Source organism: Simochromis diagramma, unplaced genomic scaffold, assembly GCF_900408965.1.
Source record: "Simochromis diagramma unplaced genomic scaffold, fSimDia1.1 OVJJ01000131.1, whole genome shotgun sequence".
NCBI lineage: Eukaryota > Metazoa > Chordata > Actinopteri > Cichliformes > Cichlidae > Simochromis > Simochromis diagramma.
The window spans coordinates 2,836,370-2,862,675 of NW_024387200.1; the positions used below are offsets into that span (position 1 = coordinate 2,836,370).

At 38.4% G+C, this 26,306-nt stretch overlaps 1 protein-coding gene across 1 annotated transcript in view; it reads left to right on the plus strand.

Annotated features, from left to right (window-relative positions):
• Nucleotides 1–25,864, plus strand: part of nf2a (neurofibromin 2a (merlin)) — a 78,733-nt gene extending 52,869 nt beyond the window's left edge. Inside the window, exon 16 of the mRNA XM_040050692.1 lies at nt 22,291–25,864. Coding sequence (XP_039906626.1) covers nt 22,291–22,317 — 27 coding nt within the window. The 3' untranslated portion in view covers nt 22,318–25,864. The remainder of the gene's footprint in view (nt 1–22,290) is intronic.
• Nucleotides 25,865–26,306: the final 442 nt, after the last annotated feature.

Here is a 26,306-nt window from a genome sequence, read left to right on the forward strand (position 1 = left end):
ATCTGATATGATGATAAATCAATGAAGCTTATTTACTTGCTAAGGCTAGCTATGCTTCCATACAAAGTGCAGATTGTAACTGATCTCAAATCAGTGAAAGCAGAGGACGCAGCAGCTTGCCTCACATGCTGGTCTCCTGTCAGTTTACTGTGAAAGACTAGAAGTTTATGCGTATGCACGAACCACCAGAAAAAAGCTGGTAGCCTTCCAGCCTGCCCAGCTCAAGCTATTATTAATGGGAGATGAGTGAATATAAAATGGAGAGAGCTATAGTTGCCTAAGAATACAAAACAAGCCAAACCTTTAGCAACAATAGCCAGTTGTGGCCACAAGATGGCACTTTTTGACAGTGCTGCCTGAGGTGAAAGGAGAGAGATTGCTTTACTTTGGTACATTTTATGTTAATTTTTAAATTTGCTTGTTTTGATGGCATGCCCCCCATATAACTCTAGGCAAAAAAATCACAGGATGTATTCTGAGTTGTATATGGCTACACTCTCAACTCTTGTTCAGCCAAATGAAGTAGTCACACAATGAACATGGATAATTACCCTTTAAAGCAAACTGAAAAGCAACCCAGGAGTTTCTCAGCATGCTTTTTGGTTAGTAAAAGCCAATTGAAGGTAAAAAGACCCACAAAAAAGCAGCGATGGAAGAAACAACATTTAGTGATGTCTATAGCTTCTAGACTCCAGGTAGTTATTGATTGTAAAGGATTTTCACACAATTATTAAAAACAATCCTTATATTCAATATTGTATTAGTTTGTTCAACTACTTTTAAAGCTACTTATAGTTACTTGTCACAAGGAGGCATTACAGTAGGTAGCTAAGGGTCTTAGGAGATGAAATGTTGAGGCTTGGAGGCTTAAGATTTCCATACAAGCATCAGCACTTAATATATTTTCACAGTAGCTATCTTATAGATTGCATATTAAGATATATTCACTAACAACAGTGACATAGCTAGTTTAAAGTTTGAGAAACATCAGCATTTTTTGAATACATGTCCCCTGAGTGTTTTTGAGAAGCACTCTGGGGAAGTTGCACCTTTAGTGTATGAACAGCACTATTTGGTGCACCACATACCTAAGCAATTGCAAATTTAAAATAGGGCCCTATATGACAATTTTAACTATGCCGACAATCAGAGACAGCTTTGAATAACAAGCAAAAACAACTCAGGGAGTGAAGCTGTCTAGATGGCTGAGGTGGAGCTGCTGAATAAACTGTGGGAGGCTACATACATAATTCAAAGAGCTGTCCTGACTTATACCTGCCTCAGATACAAAATAACATTTTTGTTCTCAGGTAAATAATTTTATACTATCAAGGCCCTTAAAACATTAATTATAAAAGTAATTAAAGTTTGCAAGATATTTAAATTAATATTGCCAGTGTAACTCAGTCACTTTTAATAGAGGTTATGTATATTTATCTAAAAATATACAAATAATAATAATTAAAAAAATCAATGCAAAATGTAATTAGCTCATTTTATGACACTTTTTTCATCACAGACAACAGATTGCCTTACTTAATTATGCAACCTAAAAAAATGAAATTAACTATGAAGCACAGACCTATCAGTATATCCATTCAGAAATACAAAAATTATTTCACTATTTGAAAAAAAAAATATTTCCATCGCCTCATTAAACTGCAGCCAGAGAGAGATTTAGTTTCCTGTAAATAAGGCAGAAGTGTGACAGCACTGAAAGCACCGCTTTCCTCTCTCTGAAACTGAATTCTATTTCTGCACATTGATAAATTTGCTGGCATTTTCTTCTTGACTGCTGGAATTCAGGAACTCCTGACAACGTTGCAGGGCAAACACATTCATAAGTGCATATTTGCATAATGACATATTAGGCTGTTTAGATTGAAAAGGAAGCAACAATTAGTCACAAGACCACAGAGTGGGGGGGATTAAGGGACACCTGTTGAGATGATATTAGAGGTAATTAGACAGGTCGCTTGAGTACTGTATATAAGTTAAACTAGAAGAGGTCCTTCTTATTAGAAGTGCTTCTACCTCCTAATTAGCTAGAACACAAATATAAGCAAAAAACATTGTTTCCTACTTTATGAGTGAACGACTGCTGTATACATTGTATGCCTTTTAAAATAAAAAAATATCTGATCAGCATACTGTCATGTGAAATGGGGAATGAGGGAACTAAACTCAAAATCACAGCTTTATTGCTAGTTAGAGGTGACGAAAACACAAGCAAAACTATAACAGGGCACTGACTGACTGACAGGAAGACTGATGGACAGAAGCTACAACCACAATGAGGGAGGACATAAAGAACAGAGGGACATGTGGACGATATATACACAGAAGGGCATTAGGGCAGAGTGGACACACCTGGGGGATCACAGCTGAATAGAATGTGACTGACAAGACAAGGGAATTAAAACTAAACATCACACCCTCACGCACACATATGCACATTGAGACTCAGAATAGAAATTGACTGGATGCAAAAGGGGAACTAAAGTAAACGAGAAAGAAGAAATATGAATATAAAGATACACCCCCCCACACACACACACTTTTTTTTATTTATGAGTTCGTTCTTGAGCGAAAGAAAATTCCAATCATATGACTGATACATACCACTTATACACGGACTGCTGTTTTCCGAGGATAGAAATAATTAAAAAGTTTAATCTTCGCTGAATAATAAGCTACAAGTTTATTCATACTGCAGGTGCAATGAGTTTGTGATTGAAATGTTATAAAGTTTGGACAGAAAAATATTCCATTTTCTATTCCCTTTGGTGGCGCCTTTTATAATGCATTGTTTTAGTGAATTAATGCAACTACCCAGCAAGCACTGATTAGGTAGCAATTGAAAATGAATACAAAAAAAAAAAGAGTCAATTGTTTCTGAGCTTACTATCTACCTAAGCAGTGCACGCTAATGTCTCTGTGTATTATTTTTGCAGTGTGGTTTTTCCGTATATTTCTCTCAGAAATTAAAGTTGTCCACACCTGGAGCAAACTGAGCAGGACTTCATTTAATTAAATGCATTGTGTGGGTAAATCTCTGCTGGACTGATGACTACATTCATACATTACAATCTTGCTGCCACAAATCATCTCTGGTTCCCTGGTTGTGAAGCTCTATTGAATATTGGCAGATTTCTAGTAACCTGTTTGAAGTGTTGGATCATTAAATAGTTTCCCCTACCCAGCCACACATGTTACAGATGTATACAGAACCTGGACAAATACATACTGTATGTAACAAATGTATGTGCAAACTAGAGCTCATTGGCACACACAAGCATGACTGTCATAATACACTGTCCTCTTTTCTTATATTCAATCTGGGTGTAAATCAACACAAACTGGAGCTGGACATCTGTGCGCCTACTTTCCCACATGTGTGTCCACTGAGAACCGATCACAACACCTGGACACCCATTAGGCTGTGCTAGCTGACCTGGACAACTGCGATGGTGAACATCTGTCAGGAAGCCACGTTCTCCATCCCACTGTTACTTATCCCTCTCCAGGCTGCCAGACTGTCCTTACTCTGTCCTTTTATCTTTTTCTCAGTCAGTCATTCTCTCATGCACACAAACACACACACACACAAACAAACAAATATCCCCCTAATGAGATTTAGTTGTCAAGTAATGGTTTGATTCATGACATGCAACAGCAAGGCGACTGAATAAACATGAGGCTGCAAACTCTCAGTAGAATACATGTCCCATTTGCTGGATAGGTGGTCATGTGCATTAATTGCAGCACAGGTGGCCCCAGGGAGAAAGAAACTAACTGCGCTCTAGTTTCCAGCACCACAAAACGAGAACCTCATCAGTTCAAATTTGCTGTTTTTCCTCCCGTCGTCACTGCCATAAAACATTAGTAAGAACTGCCAACTTTCTACACATGCTGGTATGAGAGTAGGATACCACAGTAGCATGCCAAATTGAGATGTGTTAAGAATGAGAAAAGGCAGTGCCAGAGTGTCTTCAGCTCTCTTACAAGACCAAGCAGTGGCTGTCACAAGCTGTCCAGGAAGTGACTGTTGATTTTGGAAAGTCCCCACTGGAACAGCTGTTCCATTATAATGAGTTTGGAAGAGGTGTCTTTTTCATTTGCCTAGCTGAAGTTGTTGTGATCCAGCTGGTGAATGCTGGTTGGTGCTGTACACACCAGGAAAAAACATTTTAACTTGATCCGACAATATTGGGAAAGCACATAATATGTATCACTCTCATGCCAGAGATAATTTGCGACTGCTCCCCTAAAGTGTAATATCCCGCTGACAGATGTTGGTGTGGTGGGTCAGTTGTCTAGCCGTCAGATGTGATAACATCCTCACAGTCTAAGATGCACATCAGTGTCTCTTTTCTTATCTTGTTTAGACTTATGGTTTTCCCTGTACTCTTCAAGCAGATAAAAATCAGCTTCACTGCTACACTGACTTCAGAAGCAGTTAGACTCACAATTAATAGAAAATAAAGAGCACAAAATTTCAAGTTCCGAATTTCTCGGGGTTTAAAGATGGCTTTAAAATTTAATTGCATACGAGAGCATGAGGGTGGGAATGGATGTTTGTATCTGTGTGTGCCTGTATGTCTGTGTCTATATGTCAGGTTGGGTATCAGACGCCACCTCTCTAGGGACATCTCAGGTCCTCCAAGGTATGGAGGCCTATCTCCCCCTACCACCACTTCCCCTGCCAGTGGCAGACGCCCTCAGACATCGGTGCATTGGTGGTTCTTTGTGTCCGGGGATGGGCGTCCAGGTACACACTGGCTCACTCCTTGGTGGCAGCTTGTCGGGGCCTGGAGCCTGGGGCTCGCTCGGGCCACTTCGGGGGTGGGGTGCCCTCAGCCTCTCGGCCTGGGGCTCCGTCACTCTGGCGCAGCTGGCTGCCGGTGGAGCTCACTGGCACGTCACTGCAACCCCCCCTGGCTTCTGCTCCGCGGCTGCTGAGTGACCCCTCATCTGGGACTCTCCTCAGCTCTTTCTGGGATAGTGGCACGGCTGCCCCTCTGTTGGTCTTCCTTGGTCTCTTGTGTTCTGAGGGCCTCTGGATGTCTGGAGTTTTGATCTCCTCCATACCTGCTTCATGCCCTGGAGGACGGGGCTGTGGCTCCCCCACACCCTCTAGCAGATCATGAAGGAACCTTTTAAATACAAGCGCGCTCATGCTCACAGGTGTACACACGGGTGCTCACACACACAAACTACACCCTTTTTGGCTCCTACCTCAAAGCACACTGTGCGCTGTCGATCTTACGTGCTGCACAATAATGTTTAATATTTAGTATTTACTGTTATATTCCCATATATTATCGTGATGTTGTTTATTGTATTGCTCTCTTTTTCTTCTGCTTGTTTTCTCTTTTTTCATTCTCAACAGGTGATCCAGGTGATCGATATATGTATTTTTTGTCTGCCTATTTTGTTGGTTTTTGTTTTTTGCCCTTTATCCCCGTCCCTCTTCTCCACTGTTTTTCTTTCCCTCTTTCTTTCTCCCCTTTCTTTTCCCCAGTCAACTCGGTCCCGTATTTAGCAAGTGAAAATAAAATAAAATAAACAATAAAAGTTGAATCAAATAGACCATTACGGCAAGGCTGGGATGGTCCATTTGGTAAAGTAAATCCATTGGGCATCTTTCTTCGCTTTTAGACAATAATTCTGATGGCAAAAGAGCCAAACAGGACAGGCAAAAAAAAAGAAAAAAAAAGATGGCTTTAAAAGGCCAAAGCTATTGCAGGTTTTACTAATAAGGATTTATGCTATTCAGTCATTGATATAGTAGCGGTTTGTTCCAGTTGGCTTTAAATAGTATAAGACACAATCGTTGTAAAGGAGAGATTTCCAGTAATCTTTTGCAAATTTAAATCAGAAGGAGAACAACTGACAGCTGAACACCGACATTCTTCTGTTCAATCTTCAACTCTGTCTAAAATAACCTTTAGCTATCAGTCCTCACAGCACGACAGTTATGACACTAAGGGTAATATCAGCTACACACTGTGTGAAATTAAATGTGTGATTTGCACAAATTGTGTTTTTTTTCTGCAAATATAGGATCAGTACATGATATATAATAGCATATTATACATGAAAATATTACAGGATAATATAATATGCTTTAAGATGTATTACATTAAATTAATTAACCATAAATGTTTCTTTGTGTAGTTTGGCCTCCTAATGGTTACTTTTTGTCCCAAAAGTATTGTTAATTTCTACTCTGCAAGCTTTTCAAAAGCTTTTGTCTTTGTGAAGAAAAGATTTAAGATGCTCGGAATTTATGAATAGATGACTGTGATCATTGTTAGAATGAAATTTATCTACTAAGAAATCAGAATCAGAATCCTAAGGAAATTATGTGGTTCAAGTTGCTCTAAGACAATAAGAACAGTAACAGACTGAACTACATTTAATAATACAACATTTTACAAAGTTACAAAATATACAAAAAAGCTCTAATATATAGCTCAATTATAAATATCCAGAATATTACAGAGATATATATGGTTGACATTTTACTCTAAAATGTAAACTGTAAAACTTTTATTTTGTTATTTTCACTGTAGAGAATGTGTAAAAGGGTGTAACTATTACACTGTGCATGGTGCATTAGATGGGGGAGTTGTACAGGGAATGATTTCCTATGTTGTTCAGTGGTGCATTTGGGTAACCTCAATCTCTCACTGAACTGTGACTGGCCAGCACATTGTGGATGGGTAGCAGGTATTGTCCAGTATTGTCCTTATCTTGGACAACATCTTGGACAATAAGTAATACGTTTTAAAATAATAATATAAGAATATAATAATTAAGTTTTGAAGCCAAGAATTTCAGCATATGCATAATCAAAAACACATCATTTACTTAGCTTTCAACTAAACACTTCACAGGCAACAGTTAAAAATTAACCAGACTTGTGCATTGATTATCTGATTATCTGTTAATATATGAATAGACAAAGCTGCTTCTGCAGTATGTCCAACATTACATTTCAGACTTTAGTAGTGCAAATACAAAGAAATGTCTGTTTCTGAAACTAAGTCACAGTCATTGTTTTCTTTCTGAAGAAAGGACGACAGCATTTGCCTCTTCTGCTTCAAAGATGGATGTCAAAACTTTAGCAATATTTCATCTTCTTTCCTTTAAATTATTCTTTCTTGGAATCAAATCTTGACTTGTTTTCCACATTTTCAACACCAAACGACGCTTCCTCTGGTATCAGGAAGTGGACCTAAATCTTCCCATATGTCAACATAATCACTCCCGTGGCTAGACTAAAGCTACTATGTCAAATACATCCCTCTCTGTCTTCCTTACTTCCTCACAAGGGTTTCATTTATCCCATGATACCAGTCTGTGATGTTGTATTGATTTGCAGCAGCAAACTTAGCAAAGGCCTTGTCTCAAGCTGTGATTGACAGTGCTGCCGCATGCGGGCTCTGACGCCGGAACTGAAACATTGACTGTAGGCAGAATCAAATCAATCAAGATCACTTAGGCATGACCAGCTCAGGCCATCGCTCCATAACCATGGCTGTCAGGTGACTTGTCAGATGGAGAATTGACTTGACTGCGGGATGAAAGGCCTGTGTAAACATTGTTGGGATCCAATGCATTTTCCGCACTAGAACTAAGTTATTGACATGACTTCATTCTAATAATATTAAAAGCAGCTAATATCTTGCTAGCTAGAGAATTTACCAGAACTTCTAAACTATGTTTCCCACCCATGAAGGAACCATGAACAACAGCAGTAGCATGATATATAGTTGTATTGCTTTTAAAATTGATCAGTGTTTGTTGTTTGAGATAAGAAGATTAGAAACTAGCTACGTTCATCTGGGTGCAACACTGCAATTATTTGTGAAGAGTGATAGGTTTGCAGAATGTTTCCATTGCAGTAATATCAATGTACTGTGGCAAAGATATACGGTAGAGACACAAAGGATAAATACAAGGGATTGCATTAATGCATTAATATTGTCGTGGGAGGACATTGCTTATAATAACAAAAGTTTGCCAAAAGTTTGCAGAGATGAATAAAAACTAACAATTAAATGTGGAGGTGTATAAAGATATAGTCAAGTGCAGGCTACTGGGGGAATCCATGATGCATTGAGTGTTTCTTTTTTAATCAGCTTTTTCACTCACTAAGGCAGGACTCAGGATCCAACCCTAACGATATGCTTTATCAAAAAAGGAAAGTTTTAAGCCTTTTTAGCTTATTTTTCTTCAAATCCTTTAGCTTTTCAGCTCCATCTTTTCATCACTTCTTCCACACTACTCTGCTCTACATGGTGCATGAGCGCACAGCAAAGGTCTGCCCATCTGCCCAAAAGTGGATCAGCCCACCGGGTAAATACCTGGTTTTCGAGATTACCAGTTCAGCCCCGTCTGTAAGCTAATCGATGCTTGGGGCTGGTAAAACCAATGGAGGGAAGTAGGCAAACAGTTTTATTAATGTTGTCTTTTTTAACCTAATCTCCTCTACATTTGGGAGAGAAACATTGTGCTTTATCCTACTTTTCTACACTTTTTGCCATTTCCAGTTATTTCTAGTTAGTTGTAATTTTCACACCATGATTTGATTCATAAATTTAATGCATGAGTGTAGCCTTCTTAACCCTTTTAATGCATTTCATCCTTTACCCAAAAGAGTAAGATTGCTCAGATTTTTAAGGACCCATCACCCAATTCTTTTTGACAAAAGAACTTAACTTTTCAGGAGTTACAACTATCTTTCTGAAGAACAAGCAATTTAGGTGTCTGAAGAACATTCTGCTTCTATTCCATTCTTTGGTATGAATTGTTGAATACAGGATTTATTGTTGAGGTGTTACAGTGGCCAGAGATGACTATCGAAACCTTGAATAGCAAGGGAAGTCTTACATTTGTTGAAAAGCAATTCCAAAGCACATGATACTTTCATATAAAGACATAAAACTTTATTAGGACTTTTAAAAGGTATTTGTATTGAAATGAATTAAATAAAATTTTATTTATATAGTGCCAAATCACAACAACAGTTGTTAGTAAGGTAAAGACACTACAATGACACTACAATAATAGCGCACTACAATAATTTAACATTAATTGGTAATGAATGATTAAAGTTGACATTAATTATGGAAAACTTGTGGTTGGTGAAACCATCAATATGTATTTAATGATGAATACAAAACTGCTTTGTTGGTACCTTCAAGAATTTATCCTTCCTCTTTACTAACTTGACCACCAACAGATTTCTAGACTCTGTGGGATCAAGTCTTCTCTCTTATCATTATGAGTCTATGTGCTTTATGAGGATGCCTCACACTGATGAGGTCTAATTGCCTTTGTCTTTATCGGTAGCTAACTTAATAAGCATTTTTATATTTCTCGCTGATCTCTTCTTTTTGATATACTACTTAGGCAAAGATATGACATATTTGGGGCAGTTCCCTGATGTATTTATATGCAAACACATCCCTTGCTCATCTTTAATAAGAACCTTTGCTGATACAAACCTGTATATCTAACTTTAGAGGTGCCTGCCTAAAATATTAAGGATTATCAGATACCTGAATCCTCCAGCCGTGGAATCCCTAATCTCTTCTCAAGCATGGAGAGGACTGCCAATTTCAGATGGTGTTGCTGGGAAAGATGAGGGATAGTTTTTTTTAAATAGTCTAAAGAAGGCTCTTTACCCTCCCGCAGTGGACACAGTTTGATATTTCTCAACAGGCAGTACTACATTAGCCTCTGTCTGTCCATTTCCCATTTGACAGCATAACACAGCCAGACATGGAGTCGTGGAGGGAGCATAGTGGGATCAGGATTGAATGAGAATCCCACACTTTTCCTTTATTGTGAACCTCTTATTGACATCTGAAGTTACCCCTTTCAGTGATGCAAATAGTACATCACATGGTAATAAACGCCAGGCATTAAAAATCCATAAAGGGCCATAATATGAAAAAAATTACCCCTTTTTCGTCTCCTAACTCAGTGATTTATTTGAACAGCAGTAGATAAGGGAAGATTTATGATTCATTTTCTGGCCACCTTTCAACAGCTAGCATAACATATTTGTATGCGGCCTGAGTAATGTTTGTGGTTCACTGGTTACAATCAGCGCTGGGTTATAATAGCAGGGCAGCACCACAAACAGGACCTGACACACAGAGAGAGAGAGTAATAAGAGAAACAGGGTATTACATCAAGTATTCACTGTAAATTTGTTTTACTGTGTGCATTCGAGCTGGCACGAATTTATGTGTAATCTTTTCTTTCCCAGTTAATTATTCTGTTTCTGTATTATTATTTCAGAGCAATAATGCTAAATTTAAAAAAAAAAAACTACTATAGCCAACACGTAGGACAATTTTATCATGTCTCCCAAAGGCAGGTTTGTGTTTGTCTGATGTTCAGCTTGTCTTTGAAGATGTGACCGTTAGTCTGCTGTTGACCTTGGTGACTCTGGCACTGTTCCTGCTCTCTTATCTTCCTCGCTCATCATGACTGCTGTAAAGCCAATCTTGATAAGGTTCTCGGGTCATGTGGACTCTTCAATCCCTCTACAGTCCCTTAATCCATCTCTTGAAATGACAAGCTTATGATGTAGTGTACATTCACAATGCATGCAAACATATTCTCACCTTTCCAACAGAAGTCACAAAGACTGATATATCATACTATATTTCTGCTGCTGTTACCATTCATAGACAAGAAACATCAGAGCCGTCTAGTGTCAAAAGTCTTTAGTAGAAGTGTATGGATGTGTCCACAACAAGTAGCTCAATCAAAGGATTAAATTGAAGCTCAGCGTATTTAAGTGTTTTTGTTTTTGTAGTTTTTGCTTTGGTCTTGTCCTCGCCATCACTGACAGTGACAGGAGTAAAGACATTTTTTGTTCTTAAAGATATACAGCAGACACAGAAAATGGTGTTTTCTCTATGTCATCCATCAGAATTTGAGCATCGTGTCACTAGAATGTTTACATTCAACATTCAGGATCTACGATTGCATTCATCCATCCAATAACTTTACAGTGCTTACATTGTAGGTTTGGTTTTATTCTTTTTTTTGGCAGGCACCACACAGAAAAACTCAAAAGCTGCCTTGTGCCAGATTTAGCAACCAGCTAATTTCCATTTGCAGCCCACAGAATCTGTGGTTCACCATCACCCTGTAAAGAAACCTTGTAAAAGGTTTTTCATTTGTCATCCATCTGTATAGAAGACAAATGAAAGGCTCTTGAGCTCTTATCTGAGGTTTGCTGGCTCCCTTGTGACAAATTCATTCGAACAAGAAAAAGGATCTACGCAACAGGTATTTGCCTTTTTACAGGTGTTCATGTTTGTGCAAGCATTTGCTAAGATTTATTTCCTCTTCAAAAACTATGGTCAGTAAAAAAAACTGACTGCTGCTATAGCAGTGCAAGAAACGATGGTACCCGTGACCTCTAGGGTGGAATAAAAAGAAGTTAGAAAACAAAGCAAAGACGTTGACCTGGAATTTTATAAATGGGGCAAGACTCTGACACACCCTGCTGTCTTTGTGTGAATGCAGCCTTTGATCCTTTGGAAGTTTCTCTGGGGAAATTAACGGGTATTCTTTTCACTCCGTAGAAACACTTTGGATTCTTTCACTGTTTCTGCAGTTTGAGTTTGTTTTATGATTGCCATGATTCTAAAACCATTTTGAAAAGAGGGAGAACAAAGCATTTTTTTCTAATGTGTACTTAACTTGTATGTTTCACTTCTAATTTGATTAACAAATTCACCAGCGTAAAAAAAAAAATACAAAACACTCTTTGGAGACTACAGGCAGCATGAAGTCATGACAGTGATGTAATGAATGATTGCGGGGCCAAATGTGTCACAGTTACACAACATGTTACTATCCAGCACAGAACAATTTACAAGTAATGGAAAAAAAAGATAACGCCGGGTCCATCTGTGTCGATACTTGAGTGTGAGCATATATTCGTAGTGTCACAGGCAAATAGAGTGTTTCACAGCAGGGAAGTATCGACCACAAGCTGTTACTTGGAAGAAATGCTTTTGTGAGGAGAGACTTGGGGCGGGAGGATGGGCAGATTGATAGACAGGACCTATTGAACGGCTCCTTTGAACTACTGCTCTTTTAGAAGTGTTTGCATCGGAGGTGTGATTGCATATGGTGTGTCATGGCATCTGTAAAATCAAGCAGGAATTAAGGGTGGCACTCCCAGCTGTCTGTCATACCTGCCTTTATTGCCTCCAGTTTGGCTACTGGCAACACATCCAGCCACGCCAAGGACACCAGGATGCCCTTCATCAGTGTGGGGAAAAGCAGAGTTTCTTTTCTCTGACTGCACTTCCGACAGGAACCTCACAAACCTTTGAGTGCGGAGTGATTTCACATATGTACCTCTCCGTCATGAAATCACCAAGTATGATTCAACAAAGCTAATTCAAGGAGGTAAAAATAGAATCACTGCAGTGAAAGTCTTCTCATGGCAGTCAGAGGAAAGGAATATTACTCATACTTTTCTGAATGTGAAAGACATTAAAGAAATGAGTTAAATGAGTTATGTGGCTCATTTACATTTTACAGCTAAATTTTCATAATGTATGCATGCAGTAATGCAGGACTCTGGAGTAATCTAACCGGAGATTTCACTATGTGTAGCAGAATTGCAAAGTAGATATTATGGGTGTATCTCTAACAGGAAATAAGACAAATAAAGAGAGTTATATAAAAATATCCTCATTGGGCTTAATTTATTCCAACCATCACCTTACAACCACAGGTAAAACAATGAATTCATAAAAGCAAGATAAATGTGACAGCCTTATTACTTACAATATGAATTTATTATTTTAATGATGACTATCATTCACCAACAAATGAGTAGAAAATGACATTTAATAAGAAGAAAAAATACGGAATTCAAAAATAAATGTTGCAATGAAGTCACACAATTATCTTCCTTCATGTCCATTAAAATAAACTGACAGGTGAGCTGCATACCATTATGTTTGGCACGAACCAGAACCATCAGCTACCATTTCTCTCTTCCATTTCTTTTGTCACGGTCTATTGGTTCTACCTCACAGAGCAGGAAGGGGGGGGTCGGGAAATCTTAAGAAAGGCCGTAAAAAAAAGATTCCATGGCAGGTTAGCATTCAGATCCACTTTTCTTTAGCTTTATTGGTCATGCAGCAATGCAATAATGTACCATTAAGATACTGACGCAAGAAGCAGAAGAGCATCACTGGTTTGGTATTCAGGAGGTTTGGTATCCTGTGCGGTGAAGTGGAGAGGACTGACAGCAAGCAAACAAGTGAAAGTATGTGTCTGTCAGGCTTTATTGACTGCTGTGATCAACCTCAGGGTTACACTGTAAATAAAACATGCTTTACTTCTAAATAAGAGTAAAGCAGAGAGGCTAAGCTGATTAGGAGCGAAGTACAAGAAACTGACAGATTTCTCTGTTAAAAGCGTTCATACATAACCACAGTAGCAAAAGCAATAAGCAGTTCCTTCCATTTTTCAGTGTCTACAACAAAAAATAATACTGGATATTATTATACTACATCCACCTTCACTTATAAATGACTTTTGTAGGTCATTGTTCTGATCTATAAATTAATATGGCAAGAAGATTTTCTTCATTTTTTTCTGAATATAGTTGTATTATAGTGTTTTAATGAGAAAGTTATGCTGCAAGCCAATTACTAATGTTACCCGGGGGCTTATGTAGTTTTTTTGTATGGCTTTTACAACCCCTATTCCAAAAGCAGTCAAACACTGTAAAATGTAAATAAATGCAATGATTTTTAAATCTTATAATAGTTTATTCACAGTGGAACATAGAAAACATAGCAAGTGTTTAAACTCAAACATTTTTTCTATTTCACGAAAAAGATTAGCTCATCGTGAATTCGATGGCGTCGTCACAACGAGCAGATGTGAATTCTGCAATGGGCCACTGCATGTTCCTCCAATCATTCTCTGTGAAGAGAGTTTACGGTGCCGTCCACAAATGCAGGTCAAAGCTTTTTTATGCAAAGCAGAGAAATTCTGGAAGACATGGACACCACATCCTCAGGGCTAAAGAGCAGTGAGACCATCAACTCTTTTTATCAGCACACATTTTAAAAGCCTGCATCTCTGATGGCATGGGGGTTTCTTTGAGTCTATGGAATTGGTAGCTTGCGCATTTAGAAAGGCACCATCTGTGCTGAAAGGTAAATACACATTTTACGGTCCCATTCAGGTGACGTCTTTTTTCAGGGAAGGCCTCGCATACTGAACCCAGAACTAAGGTAAACCACATACTACATCTTAAACACAAGGCAGACTTCCTGAACAGAGTGGCCTAAAGTAGAGAGCTGTCGCTAATTAACATTTTTTAGTGTGTCATGAACAGTGTTGGTCAAGTTACTTGAAAATAGTAATGAGTTACTAATTACTGACTACTTCTCCAAGAAAGTAATCCCATTACTTTACTGATTACTTATATCCAAAAGTATTTTTTTACCTTATTACTTTGTTACTTTTTAAAAACATGATACACATCCTGAATACGTAATAAAGCAATAGACCTTTCAGCCGAGTTCTATTTTTTCTGCATAATCCATCAGATAAAATTGAATCAAATGAAAAAGTCTCTTTTTAAAACTTGTTTTATTAGTTTTAATCTACAAAATAAAATATTTTTTTGTGTTTACACTCACTCTTTCAAATAGATGCAAGTAAAACACAACAATAAATAAATAAAATCAAATATTCAGTGGCACTGAGTCCTGTTGCTCTTAAATCTATTTTCACCTGTTTAGTTTGAGTGAGGCTGCTGGAGGTTTGCCCGGTGCTGCAGCGGTCATGTCAGTGGGAGGATCACATTCCCGGGGTGGCGTGCTAGGTGCTTGCTCAGATTTGAAGTTTAATTTTTCACTGTAGAAAGACATTTTCTTCCCACGCAGAGTGTACAGAGGACGCTAATCTTTATGTCAGAGTAATGTCAGTACTTCCAAGCTTTAAAAGCTGCACGGTCGTACTCTTTCCCGCACTCCATCCATTGTTGATCTACACACGTCTGACGTCATTGTCATGAGACACTCTCACAAACGAAATCACTGTTCAGTAATGCAGTATGCTTCCGGGGAAGTAACAGTAATCTAATTACTTTAAAAAAATAGTAATCCCTTACTTTACTCGTTACTTGAAAAAAGTAATGGGATTACAGTTACTGCCCATCTCTGGTCATGAAAAGAAAACTACAACAAAGATGATCAAGGACTGTTGAGCGAATAGACTCCTGTATCGGACAAGAACTTGACAACATTAATCTCACAGATGTTTACAAAGTGTTGTTAAAAGACGTGAGCAGATTACACAGTGGTAAACATGCCCTGTACCAACTTAAAATGATACATTTTCTCTGTGTAAACAAGTTTTGATAAGTTTTCTGTGTTTTACTGTGAAGAAAATAAACAGTAAGCTTATGAGATTTAAAGTGGTTACATTGTGTCTTTACTTACATCTTACACAGCATTCCAGCTGTATTTGAAATTCGCATTTGTAAATGAGAAACCCAGTAAACCCATACTTGTTAGCATAATGCATAGAAACCATAAAAACTTTAAGCTCTTACATAATATGGAATGGAACTGAAAATCACAACTTATCTTACTCTAAGGAGCCAATATTTGTTGGTTTGCTGCATAGAAATTAACATAAATCTTATTTAGAGTCTATGGAGAAACTCAACCTCATTTGATGTCTGCACCTAGAGGAAAAATATTGCTGCACACAACAGTCTTCTTGTTAACTCATAGTCAGTAATAAATCATCTCTTTTTGGGGGATTTCCTGACCTGTTTTTCTTATAATTTCCCTTAGGAGAAATAGTGAGCAATGAATAAATCAATTTAAAACAAATTATACTGTACGGTTTGAGAATAACAAGTGAAAGAAGGGAAAAACAGGAGATAAAGTATTAAGCCATGAATTTGATAACTGAGCAAAAAAAATATTAGCTATTGTGGAGTCTCATTTATAAGCCAATAAAGTTTTATTTTGAATATCACTGATTAGTTCAGACAAATAAAGATTGGTGAGGTAAGATGAAAATCAAAAAGCATTTTAAGATCTTAAACTGTTATCAGACTGAGATGAGTGAAAGACTGTTTCCTGGGAGCTTAATTGAAGAATTATTAGAAAATGACAAAAGTGAGCTCAAAGAAAATATCTCATCTGGTTTCATTTATACACCAAATGCCTTCCTTTTCCTTTTGAAGTAGCCCAAGATTCCACCAGGTTTTCATGCAATACTAAATTTTTGGTTTTAACCACCACCACCACAAATATCCCATGTGTAAGCAAACTTAGAGTAATTTCCAGTTTATGTACTTGCTAGAGCTAACTTTATTACATAGTCAAAAAGAACCCTGGACTGTATTACTTCTAAGTGAGGGATTTTCTAGCAAGAAGAGTTCGTTGGGGGAGTGTTTGAAAATGTAGTACAGTCAGCAGACATGTAGTTCAAGCTTATTAAGCATCCTGAACTTAAGGGTTAAATGTACTTATGTATGGAGTAGCAAGTGCAGAAGTACCCTCAGACATATTATGTGGCACTTCACAACAATTTACCATCTGTGTATGGTCATTTATTGAACTTCACATTCTGAAGTCATATATATACAGTGAGTTTTTTCTGTGGGATATGCACAAAACATGGCTGACATTGTGTGAGACTCAGCCAACAGCTAACGAAGACAGACAGCCATTCATGCTCACATTATACCTGTGGTAAATTTAGACTAACCAATTAACCCAACATTCTTGCAGAGGAAGCCAACGCATGCAGAGCAAACCCGTGCAGGCACAGGGAGAACCTGGAAGTTCTTTACTTGCAGTAAAGGCATTAAAACTCTTCGCAGAGAGGCCTCGGCTGAATATAAAATATTCTTGCTTGGAGACAGCACTGCTACTACATCTCTATGTCATCTAACAATTTAATTTCTGTTTATTCTTTTGGCTAAATTCATCTTATCCAATTTGTGGGGTGTCTTTATATAATAGGCAGTTACCTCAGACTTTGGTTACAGGCTGTGTTGGGACAGACTGCTCATTGGAGTGGTTAATAAATTTGGAGGAGGAAAATGAACAAGATAACTATAGGACTATAGTACATTTTCAAGCCCTAATGTATGTGGAAGCTATCCATCCATCCATCTGTCCGCTCATCCTTTCCAGGGTCGTGGGGGGCGCTGGAGCCTATCCCAGAATTGAATATATCTTCAAACAGAATTGAAAATATATTCAGTGCATACAGTTCAGATTTAGGTGTTTTAGTAGTATACATGTCTTTTTTAAGGGCAACATTTGAGACCAGAACAATTTAAGTGTATCTTTTTCTCTGGACGAAGCCAAAAACTCCCCACAAAATAACAGAGCCAGTGGATCCCATTATTGTAGAGGCTCAGGGTTTAGGTTCTCTCTTAAATTTGTCACCATTTAGCAATAACTATAGTAAAATTTTGTTCTTGTCAGCTGATATAACATTAGATGTGTGCTAATAATTCCAGATGGAGGCATATGGTACAACAGAGAAAGAGGAAGCTTTAGAGGAAACACTTCCAGTCATAAAGCACACAGAAAAAACAGTGCACCACCATTCTCTATGAAAGATTCACAACTTGTCAGCAGTGGGAAGACTCTACACTAAAGAGACACTGTAACCTTTTCCTATCTGCTCTTGCAGACCTGTCTGAGAGGCCCATTTTCTCAGCGGAGTTCAGTCATGGAGGAGATGGTAGTGGCAGAGAGGGTTTTCCCAAATACACTCTTCACTCTTCATCTCAAATGTTACTCACATTATAATAAAGCCAAGCTCGAACCTTTCACGTACTCAAACACTTACACACTTTGAATCATCTTAGGAGACTACCGGGGCCTCCACATCCCTTGAGATGACTGTGAATAATTGATTTTAACCAGGGAGACGTTTGCATCCCCCCCCCCCCCATTTCCATATAGAGGAGAGTTTCGAGGAGGTGATTCAATAGTTGACTGATACTTGCAACACTTCACCAAAGTTTGAGAAAGTACACTTTGTAGGCCTAGGATTTTTTCCCCCGAGGAATTTGCGAAATAATATCAAGTTTCCGTGAGAAATCTGAATGAAATTTTATCGCGTTCACTTAGATGTCAACATTTAAAGTAACACGGTACTAAAGCAAGGCTTGCAATATACTAAGTAGATGATATGCACCAGAAATGTTTAAGAAATCAGAATATTGCCATGTTTAAGGACTTTTGCTGGAACATTTTATGCCCTCAGGATAACTGGTGCAAAAAGAAATAAATAAGCAAAAACATAACCCCCCAAAAAAGACAACAAAGAACATTTTCACTGGTGTCACGGTTATCTAATCAGATTTCACCTCACTCTTACTGAACTTGGAGTTTGCTTAACTTTTTTCAAAAGGCTACATTCCCCTGTGGTTTCTCTTTCCACCGCCTTCAGTGTTGTCTTTCATTTCTGGGTCATGAGAGGGAAAACAGACTGGGGCGTTTTTGATGTGTCGAAACGTTTCCTGTAGAAAAGGTGTGTAAACACTCAGCAGCTCACTCAGGAGGTAAACATGACGAGGCTTTATTACCCTAGTTTCCACAACTTTGATGTTTGGGAGATGGCATTAACATTCTGGAGGGAGGGTGAGCTTCGTGCTGTGTTGATCTGATTTCCCTTAACCTAGGAGCTTAAAGCAGTCCGTCACAAATTTTGAGTCCTCTTCTGATTATTCTCTTGCTGTTTAGTTGCCTCTGGCTGCTGGTAACAGTCAATCTGACATCAGACATCCTTTTTGAGAAACTGGAGGACAAATATGTGCTGCCCTTTCAAAAGATGATATCTCTCCGATATCATAACACCTGCATTACTCTCAGTTCTGGGGCTTTATAAGGACTAATGGGCATCCAAACCATTTAAAATATGATTGATGTACTCTTAATGGAACATTAAATTTCATAAAACGCCTGGGGGATAACCCTTCCATGACTGGCAGCACAGGTTTCCTGATTTTTACGAATAGTGGCCTGGGTAATAAAATGCATGCAGAGTATTAGTTATGCATTTAAAACTGGTCACTCTGGCCTCTTGCGCTTAGCTTGGAGTCAGCTGGTGTCAATATTGTAAGCCCTGAGGTATCATAGTTCAGAAACTAGTGATTAAAAAGACTAATCAAATACTGGAATGTACTGAAAAATGATTCAACAGAAATTGAATGGTGAAATTACTTTTCCACAAAATTACACACAGTAGTGTTCGATTCTTCAAACCCTAAAGCAAGTAAGTTCATTTAAAAAATATCTGTGCATGAACACTATTTTGTAGTTAAGGTTCTAGAACAATAATGACAAGTTTAGAAAAAATATTGTTACGCTTTGACTAATATTACACAAAATTTGTGCTTTTAGGCCAAGACGCTGCAGGCAACTAAACTAAACTTAAAAACTGAGTGTTTTACACACATTATGAACTAAACTTCAGCTGAAGGCTAATGAGAGAACACAAAATCGAGATGTTAACTTAAACTTATAGAAGCATCCAATACGAAATCAGTATTGAGGATGTCTTTTCAATTCAATTCAATTTTATTTATATAGCGCCAAATCACAACAAAAGTCGCCTCAAGGCGCTTCATAGATACAGAGAAAAACCCAACAATCATATGACCCCCTATGAAAAAGCACTTTGGCGACAGTGGGAAGGAAAAACTCCCTTTTAACAGGAAGAAACCTCCGGCAGAACCAGGCTCAGGGAGGGGCGGCCATCTGCTGCGACCGGTTGGGGTGAGAGAAGGAAGACAGGATAAAGACATGCTGTGGAAGAGAGACAGAGATTAATAACAGATATGATTCAATGCAGAGAGGTCTATTAACACACAGTGAGTGAGAAAGGTGACTGGAAAGGAAAAACTCAATGCATCATGGGAATCCCCGGCAGCCTATGTCTATTGCAGCATAACTAAGGGAGGATTCAGGGTCACCTGGTCCAGCCCTAACTATATGCTTTAGCAAAAAGGAAAGTTTTAAGCCTAATCTTAAAAGTAGGGATAGTGTCTGTCTCCCGAATCCAAACTGGAAGCTGGTTCCACAGAAGAGGGGCCTGAAAACTGAAGGCTCTCCCTCCCATTCTACTTTTAAATACTCTAGGAACAACGAGCGAAGTGCTCTAATAGGGTGATATGGTACTACAAGGTCATTAAGATAAGATGGGGCCTGATTATTTAAGACCTTGTATGTGAGGAGCAGGATTTTGAATTCAATTCTGGATTTAACAGGAAGCCAATGAAGGGAAGCCAAAACAGGAGAAATCTGCTCTCTCTTTCTAGTCCCTGTCAGGACTCTTGCTGCAGCATTTTGGATTAACTGAAGGCTTTTCAGCGGGTTTTTTGGACATCCTGATAAAAATGAATTGCAGTAGTCCAGCCTGGAAGTAATAAATGCATGAACTAGTTTTTCAGCGTCACTCTGAGACAGGATATTTCTAACTTTAGAGATGTTGCGCAAATGGAAGAACGCAGTCTTACATATTTGTTTAATATGTGCGTTGAAGGACATATCCTGGTCAAAAATCACACCAAGGTTCCTCACAGTTTTGTATTACTTTGTAACATGTGACATGTGAAATCTCTATTTCACAACATGATTGCCTGAAGTTGGCAGTTTTTGAGCAATAATGAAGGGAAAAGGTATGTTTAGTTGTTGTATTTTACAGTAATTTTTAACAGAAAAAACATGTAATCTGATGCCTTTATTTATAAAGTTATGTTTATAAAACCAATTCATCAGTAAATATTTTCTCCTTGCATAAACAGGCTTTATGAATAACAAGATAATACAGGACAGGTAAACATAAATGTCAAAGCATAGTACAAGATGTGAAATATTTCGAATAATGCCATTCTGCATGTTCAAATGACTTTATTTCCTGTCTTTTATGACAGCATCTCAAATGCACGATTTTTAGTTGGATCATCAAGAGCCTGTTACTTCAGGGAAGAACCAGCCTGCATCTGTTTGCCACCAGGGGTTGCTATTTCTTTCTTCCACAAATAAAGAGGTTTTCTTTTCTTCTAAATCCAATCTTTTTTCCCCTCCTACACCTCCTCCCGGCGGAAGCTCCCCAAATAGCAAAGCAGCACTTCAAACAGACGCCAACATCCAAAAAACCGTTGACAGGGTCCAGCTTGGGGCTGTCCAGTTAGGGAAAGAAAGAGAAGAGGGTGTGACGCAATGATAGATACAAGCCAAAACACCTTGGGAATACATGTTTGGGCCTGCAGTGCAGCTTATGTTGATCCTGTAGCTTCATTCAGAGGCGGATTCAGTGCAGGCGCCTACTGAGAGAGCCGTAATTCCCTCGCAGATTGGAACTCCTCTTCCCACAGAAACTTTTAAGAATGGCAACACCAGGCCAACAACGTTGGTCGTGGGGAGACACGTAATCTCCAAAGAAGGCTGATGCAACATCTCAGTGTGGTGCAGTGCGAATGAATAGTGTGGAGGAGAAATCCATGGTAATGCTTAGTCACTAATGTCAGACTTTTGTCAGCATTTAAGGCAACCAAAAGAACTTTTTTTGTCATTCATACATCTTGAAAATGCCTAACCTAATTACATAAACTGGCTTTAATGCAGAGCTTTATTGACATAAGCCTGTTAAGAGGGTTTCAGAAATGACCAGATTCGTCTTTCCTGTTTCTCCGAAACAGACAGGAAAAGCTTTTCTCTCCATCTATTCCCTTCAGTGTCTAGCCGTCTCTGGCTCCATGCATATAATCCTAGACCAGCTCAATGGCTTGCAATATGGGCCATTATTCACTCCAATACATTTTCTGTGTGCCGGTCAATAGCCAAGGACGTAGTCGGAATTGAAAAGTTTATATCTTTCACGAGAGCAGATGGATCTGACCACAGGGGCAGCATCACAACAAGCCCTCAACTTATAAAAAATGGTGCCCGAGGATGCCCACATTTTACACATGCATCTTGGTTTGTTTATTTGTCCCTTTTCCCTGTCACTCAGGTGATTTAAGACATTTATTTATTTGATATTTATTAGGAGATAAGGTAAATCCTCAGACGTAATAACTTGTGACAGGTAGCCTGACATGGAATTGCAGTCTTTCACTTCATTTACTTTTAATCTGCAACAATTCAATCAGGCAGCTTGTGTGTGCACCCAGGTTCTTCCTTGTGCTTTATCCTTGTTATATGCCTTTCTTTTTGCTCATTTGAGGATGAGATGTGTGGAAAAGGAGCGTGAGGATTTCAATTTGGCTCCATTGCAGTCAGGTGAGCTGGGAATAACGAGAACAACGAAATCAGAGAGGTGTACAGTCAAGGTAAGATATACCTGATTTTACTCAGGGTAACATTACACCATTTGTGTAGCAGATAATAAAATGTAAGCCATACCACAGTTGTGTGTGGTAGCAAAGCTTTAAATAGATCTTATACCTCTGATTTTGCATGATTAAGGCAAATGACTATAATCTGTATTAGCCTTCTGTACTGTTATGACTACTGTCTCATCTATTTGCTCCAAAGTCTGCTGGATGATTATGTAGTTATAGAAAAAACAGAAGGCAGAGCAGCCTGCATAAACTGAAATCCCATATTAATACTGTATATTTCAAAAGCATGACCAACAGCTACCATGGGGCATGGACAAATGTAATTTGCATCTAAAATCAGATTTTTTTGTCTTGTGGTTTAACTATTTTTGTCTTTAATTACTTATTTCGTCTTCTTTTAAAAAAAAACTTTATGTCTCTGACCAGATGGATAAATGTAGCAAAGGCACCAGATTCTTGCTGACTTTAGGCAGTTGCAATCTTAGTAGCCTATTTCTTACTGTGTTACCAACATGCATACATAATCAGTTACTACTAATCTGGAAATTAAATCCTGTTTAATGCTACTGACTATATTTTCAGGCCACTTTGATAAAGATCTTTAATCTACTCTATATGGTTAATTTGTGAAAACAATGACTAATTGTATTCCTCTTTTTGTTCATTTTCTTCTTTATCAAAGATGAGAAATTCTCAGGCACTCTCGGTCCTACAGCGTTCCTTAAGCAACGGGATGCAGAATTTTATTGTTTCAAATGATTAACTCAAGTGCAAGTTATAAACTTTACATTGAATAATGAATGACACTGAAAATCTTTCTACAGAAACCAAATGTGCTTGAATGCACATTAAGATTTAGGCTTGTGTTTTGCAGCTCTCAGTCTTGCTTATCAGCAGATGAAGGCAGCAGGGGCAGACTGCTGTAGGGTAAAGCATGGTGAATGAGAGAATTCAGGGGTTTAATGAAGAAAATATTGGACAATCATTTGGCTTCAGAAGACTTGGATAATTATGCCAAACTGTTTAGGTTCATTTGTTTGCCATTTTATACACTTTTGGAACTCAGAAAGAACATGTTCAGCTGATTCAAACGGGGACTTTGGTTGTTAAGATAATGTGCCAAAAACACCACCACAAAAATCATTACGTGGGGTGACTGATATTTGCTTTCAAGACTAGGTCTCAGTGCAGCACCAGCTCTCCTCTGTTTTTGTTTCTCAAGGTAATTAGAAAGTATTGTGGTCCAAGAAATTTTCAAAGCATGGAACAAGCATGAATCTCTTCGGATTTGATCTTGTTATCATAGACTGAGACATTAATGTTGAGATTGGGATTCAGAGGAAACCATGCCATCTGTTACAGGCCTAGTACCTGAACAAAAAGTTCTAGTTGACAAAAATGATATACAGTCATGAAAAAAAAGATTTTTTTTCACAGGACACTATGCCATACTGAGAACGACATCACAGACTCTACAGGACTCAGCATGTTAAATGTTAAAGTTCATGGCGGTACAATTAGAAAAAGATTGAATATGTATGCAAGCGTTCCCACCAGGAACCTGGAATGTCATTTGGACAAATGAAAACAAAATAGAGATGTTTGGTCATAACTCACAATACTATGTTTGGCCAAAACCAAACACCCTATTTTAGTTGCCAGCCGTGGTAACAGAGGGGTGATGATTTAGGGGCTTGTTTAAAGTTGAGTATGAGCTCTTCTACTAAAGTATTGCAGAAGCCAAATGTGGGGCCATCTGTCTGAAAGATAGAGCTTTGCCCAAATTGGGTCATGCAACAGGACAATGATCAAGCACGCTAGCAAATCTAGTATAGAATGGCTGAAAACAAAAAGAATCACAATGTTGCAAAGGCCCAGTCATAGCCTAGTCCCCAACCTCACTGAAATGCTCTACCAAGACTTGAAGGGATCTGTGCATAAGCTAATGCCTGCAATAATGTCTTAAAGAAGAATGTGCAAGAATTTATCTAATGAGATGTGAGAGACTGATAAAGCCACACAGAAAATGATTACTTCAAGTTATTGCTGCTAAAGGTGGTTCTACAAGCTACTGAAATCACAGGAAAAAAACAGGACTGTTAAGAGTTTTTCCCCCCTTTATTATGTAGAACACTGACCGACAGAGTTTAGAGTCATTGTCATGCTACAGAATTAAATTTTATGATAATCAAACACCTCTGTCCCCAAAGAAGGGCTAGGGTGAAGGTAGTTACAAGACTGGGTGAAAAAAAAAAAAAGCTGAACAGAAGATTATTAAAAGAAATAAGCAGGTTTTATTAAAAAGGAGTTAACTTAAAGGGACAGCTGTGCCACCACAGGTAATAAAGCAAAAGATGCCAACAGACTAAAATATGCTGAAAAGAAAATAGATGTTTGAGAAAACCAAAGAAAAAGACTGCTGGAAAAAGGCACTAGCTGCTCACTAGTAGCTGACACCACACTACTAAAAGTCACTACTCTTAAAGATGGCCCACACTGAGACTGAATGGCTCTTCACCAGCTTTTATACTGCAGGGAGGCTAATTACTGAGTGGAGCCAGCTGTGCACTGGCTCCTCAAGAGAAATGGGTGGCAGTTGAGTCTGTGGTAGAAACAGGGCACACCCACACAGCCCACTGAAGACCTGCTCAGCTAGAGCCATAACAGTCTCACTTATGGTAATGCATGGGTGATAAGAAGTTAAAGTTCAAAAAACTTTTCCACAGCACCCATTTTAGTTTTGTTATATTTATGTTTTCTTACATGTATTTATATTCGCATCCACAGCAGTACTTAAAAACCAAAGTGAGAGGGTGCTGGATTTGTAGGATCAGCTGACATCTTGTGCCAGAAAGTGTATAAAGTGTATGAATGACCTTAGCTTATAGGGGGTAATCATTAAACATTTTCAGTGACAAAAGAGCCCCGTGATGCATTGGAGTTAGAAAATTGTGGCTATTGGATCTGAAAGTGGTCTGACCTTCAAAGTTTCCCCCTGTCAAGAGAGCTTTAGGTGGACTGTTTTTGCAGAAATAAAAGGTGCCACATGTCACCTGAGGATACAAAGTTGGCGGTGCCCTTTTGTGTGCAGCCAGTGGTTCGTGGACACTGCTGACTCTGTCAGACTGACCAATGGTCTGTTAAACATTTGAAAATGCCAGCCAGCACTTTGGATATTTTTATATGCGCACTTGGAGTGACTGAGTTTGGAGGAGTCCCAACTTTTATGAAACATTTTAGACTTTGGAGATTACAATTGATCAGGTGTCTTTTGACCCAAAATAGGTGCTTCTTCAACTGCTACAATATGCATTCACCGCCATTTTAATGGTTTTTTTAATTGTTGGTTAAAGGGTGCAGACAGTATTTATAACTTTAACACAAAAAGATAAGACGAGTGAGGTTGAACGTAGCAGATACACAAAGAAATAAACTTAATAAAGTGGAGTTCAGTAACACCTTTGTCACTCTTTGTCAGTTGCCACTTGGAAATATTGGTAACTTGGAAGTATTACAGTGTCTAAGACCACATCTCTAGGTTAACTACTGTACGTGTTTATTTGCTCTTTGCTTGCTGATGGTGTTGACAGCACCTTAAAGGCAGCACTGCCCTGCCAAATGCCAAACATGTCTATCTAGACTGTTGCGTCATTTTATAGGACAGTGGAAGTGCTACATAAGCCTAAACAACTTTGTCCTAAAGTATACAAAGCAATCAGTTTGTAGTCAGCTATTAATATTTCAACCATTTTTTTTTATATTTTGTAATTTTTTTTCTTAGCCACCCCTACAGTGATAATAGGGATTGTTATTATAGGGTCTGGTTAAAAAAATGATAATGAAAACTAATGTTAAAACAGTTACTGTGAACTTTGAATGCAATTTTTTTCTTTGATAA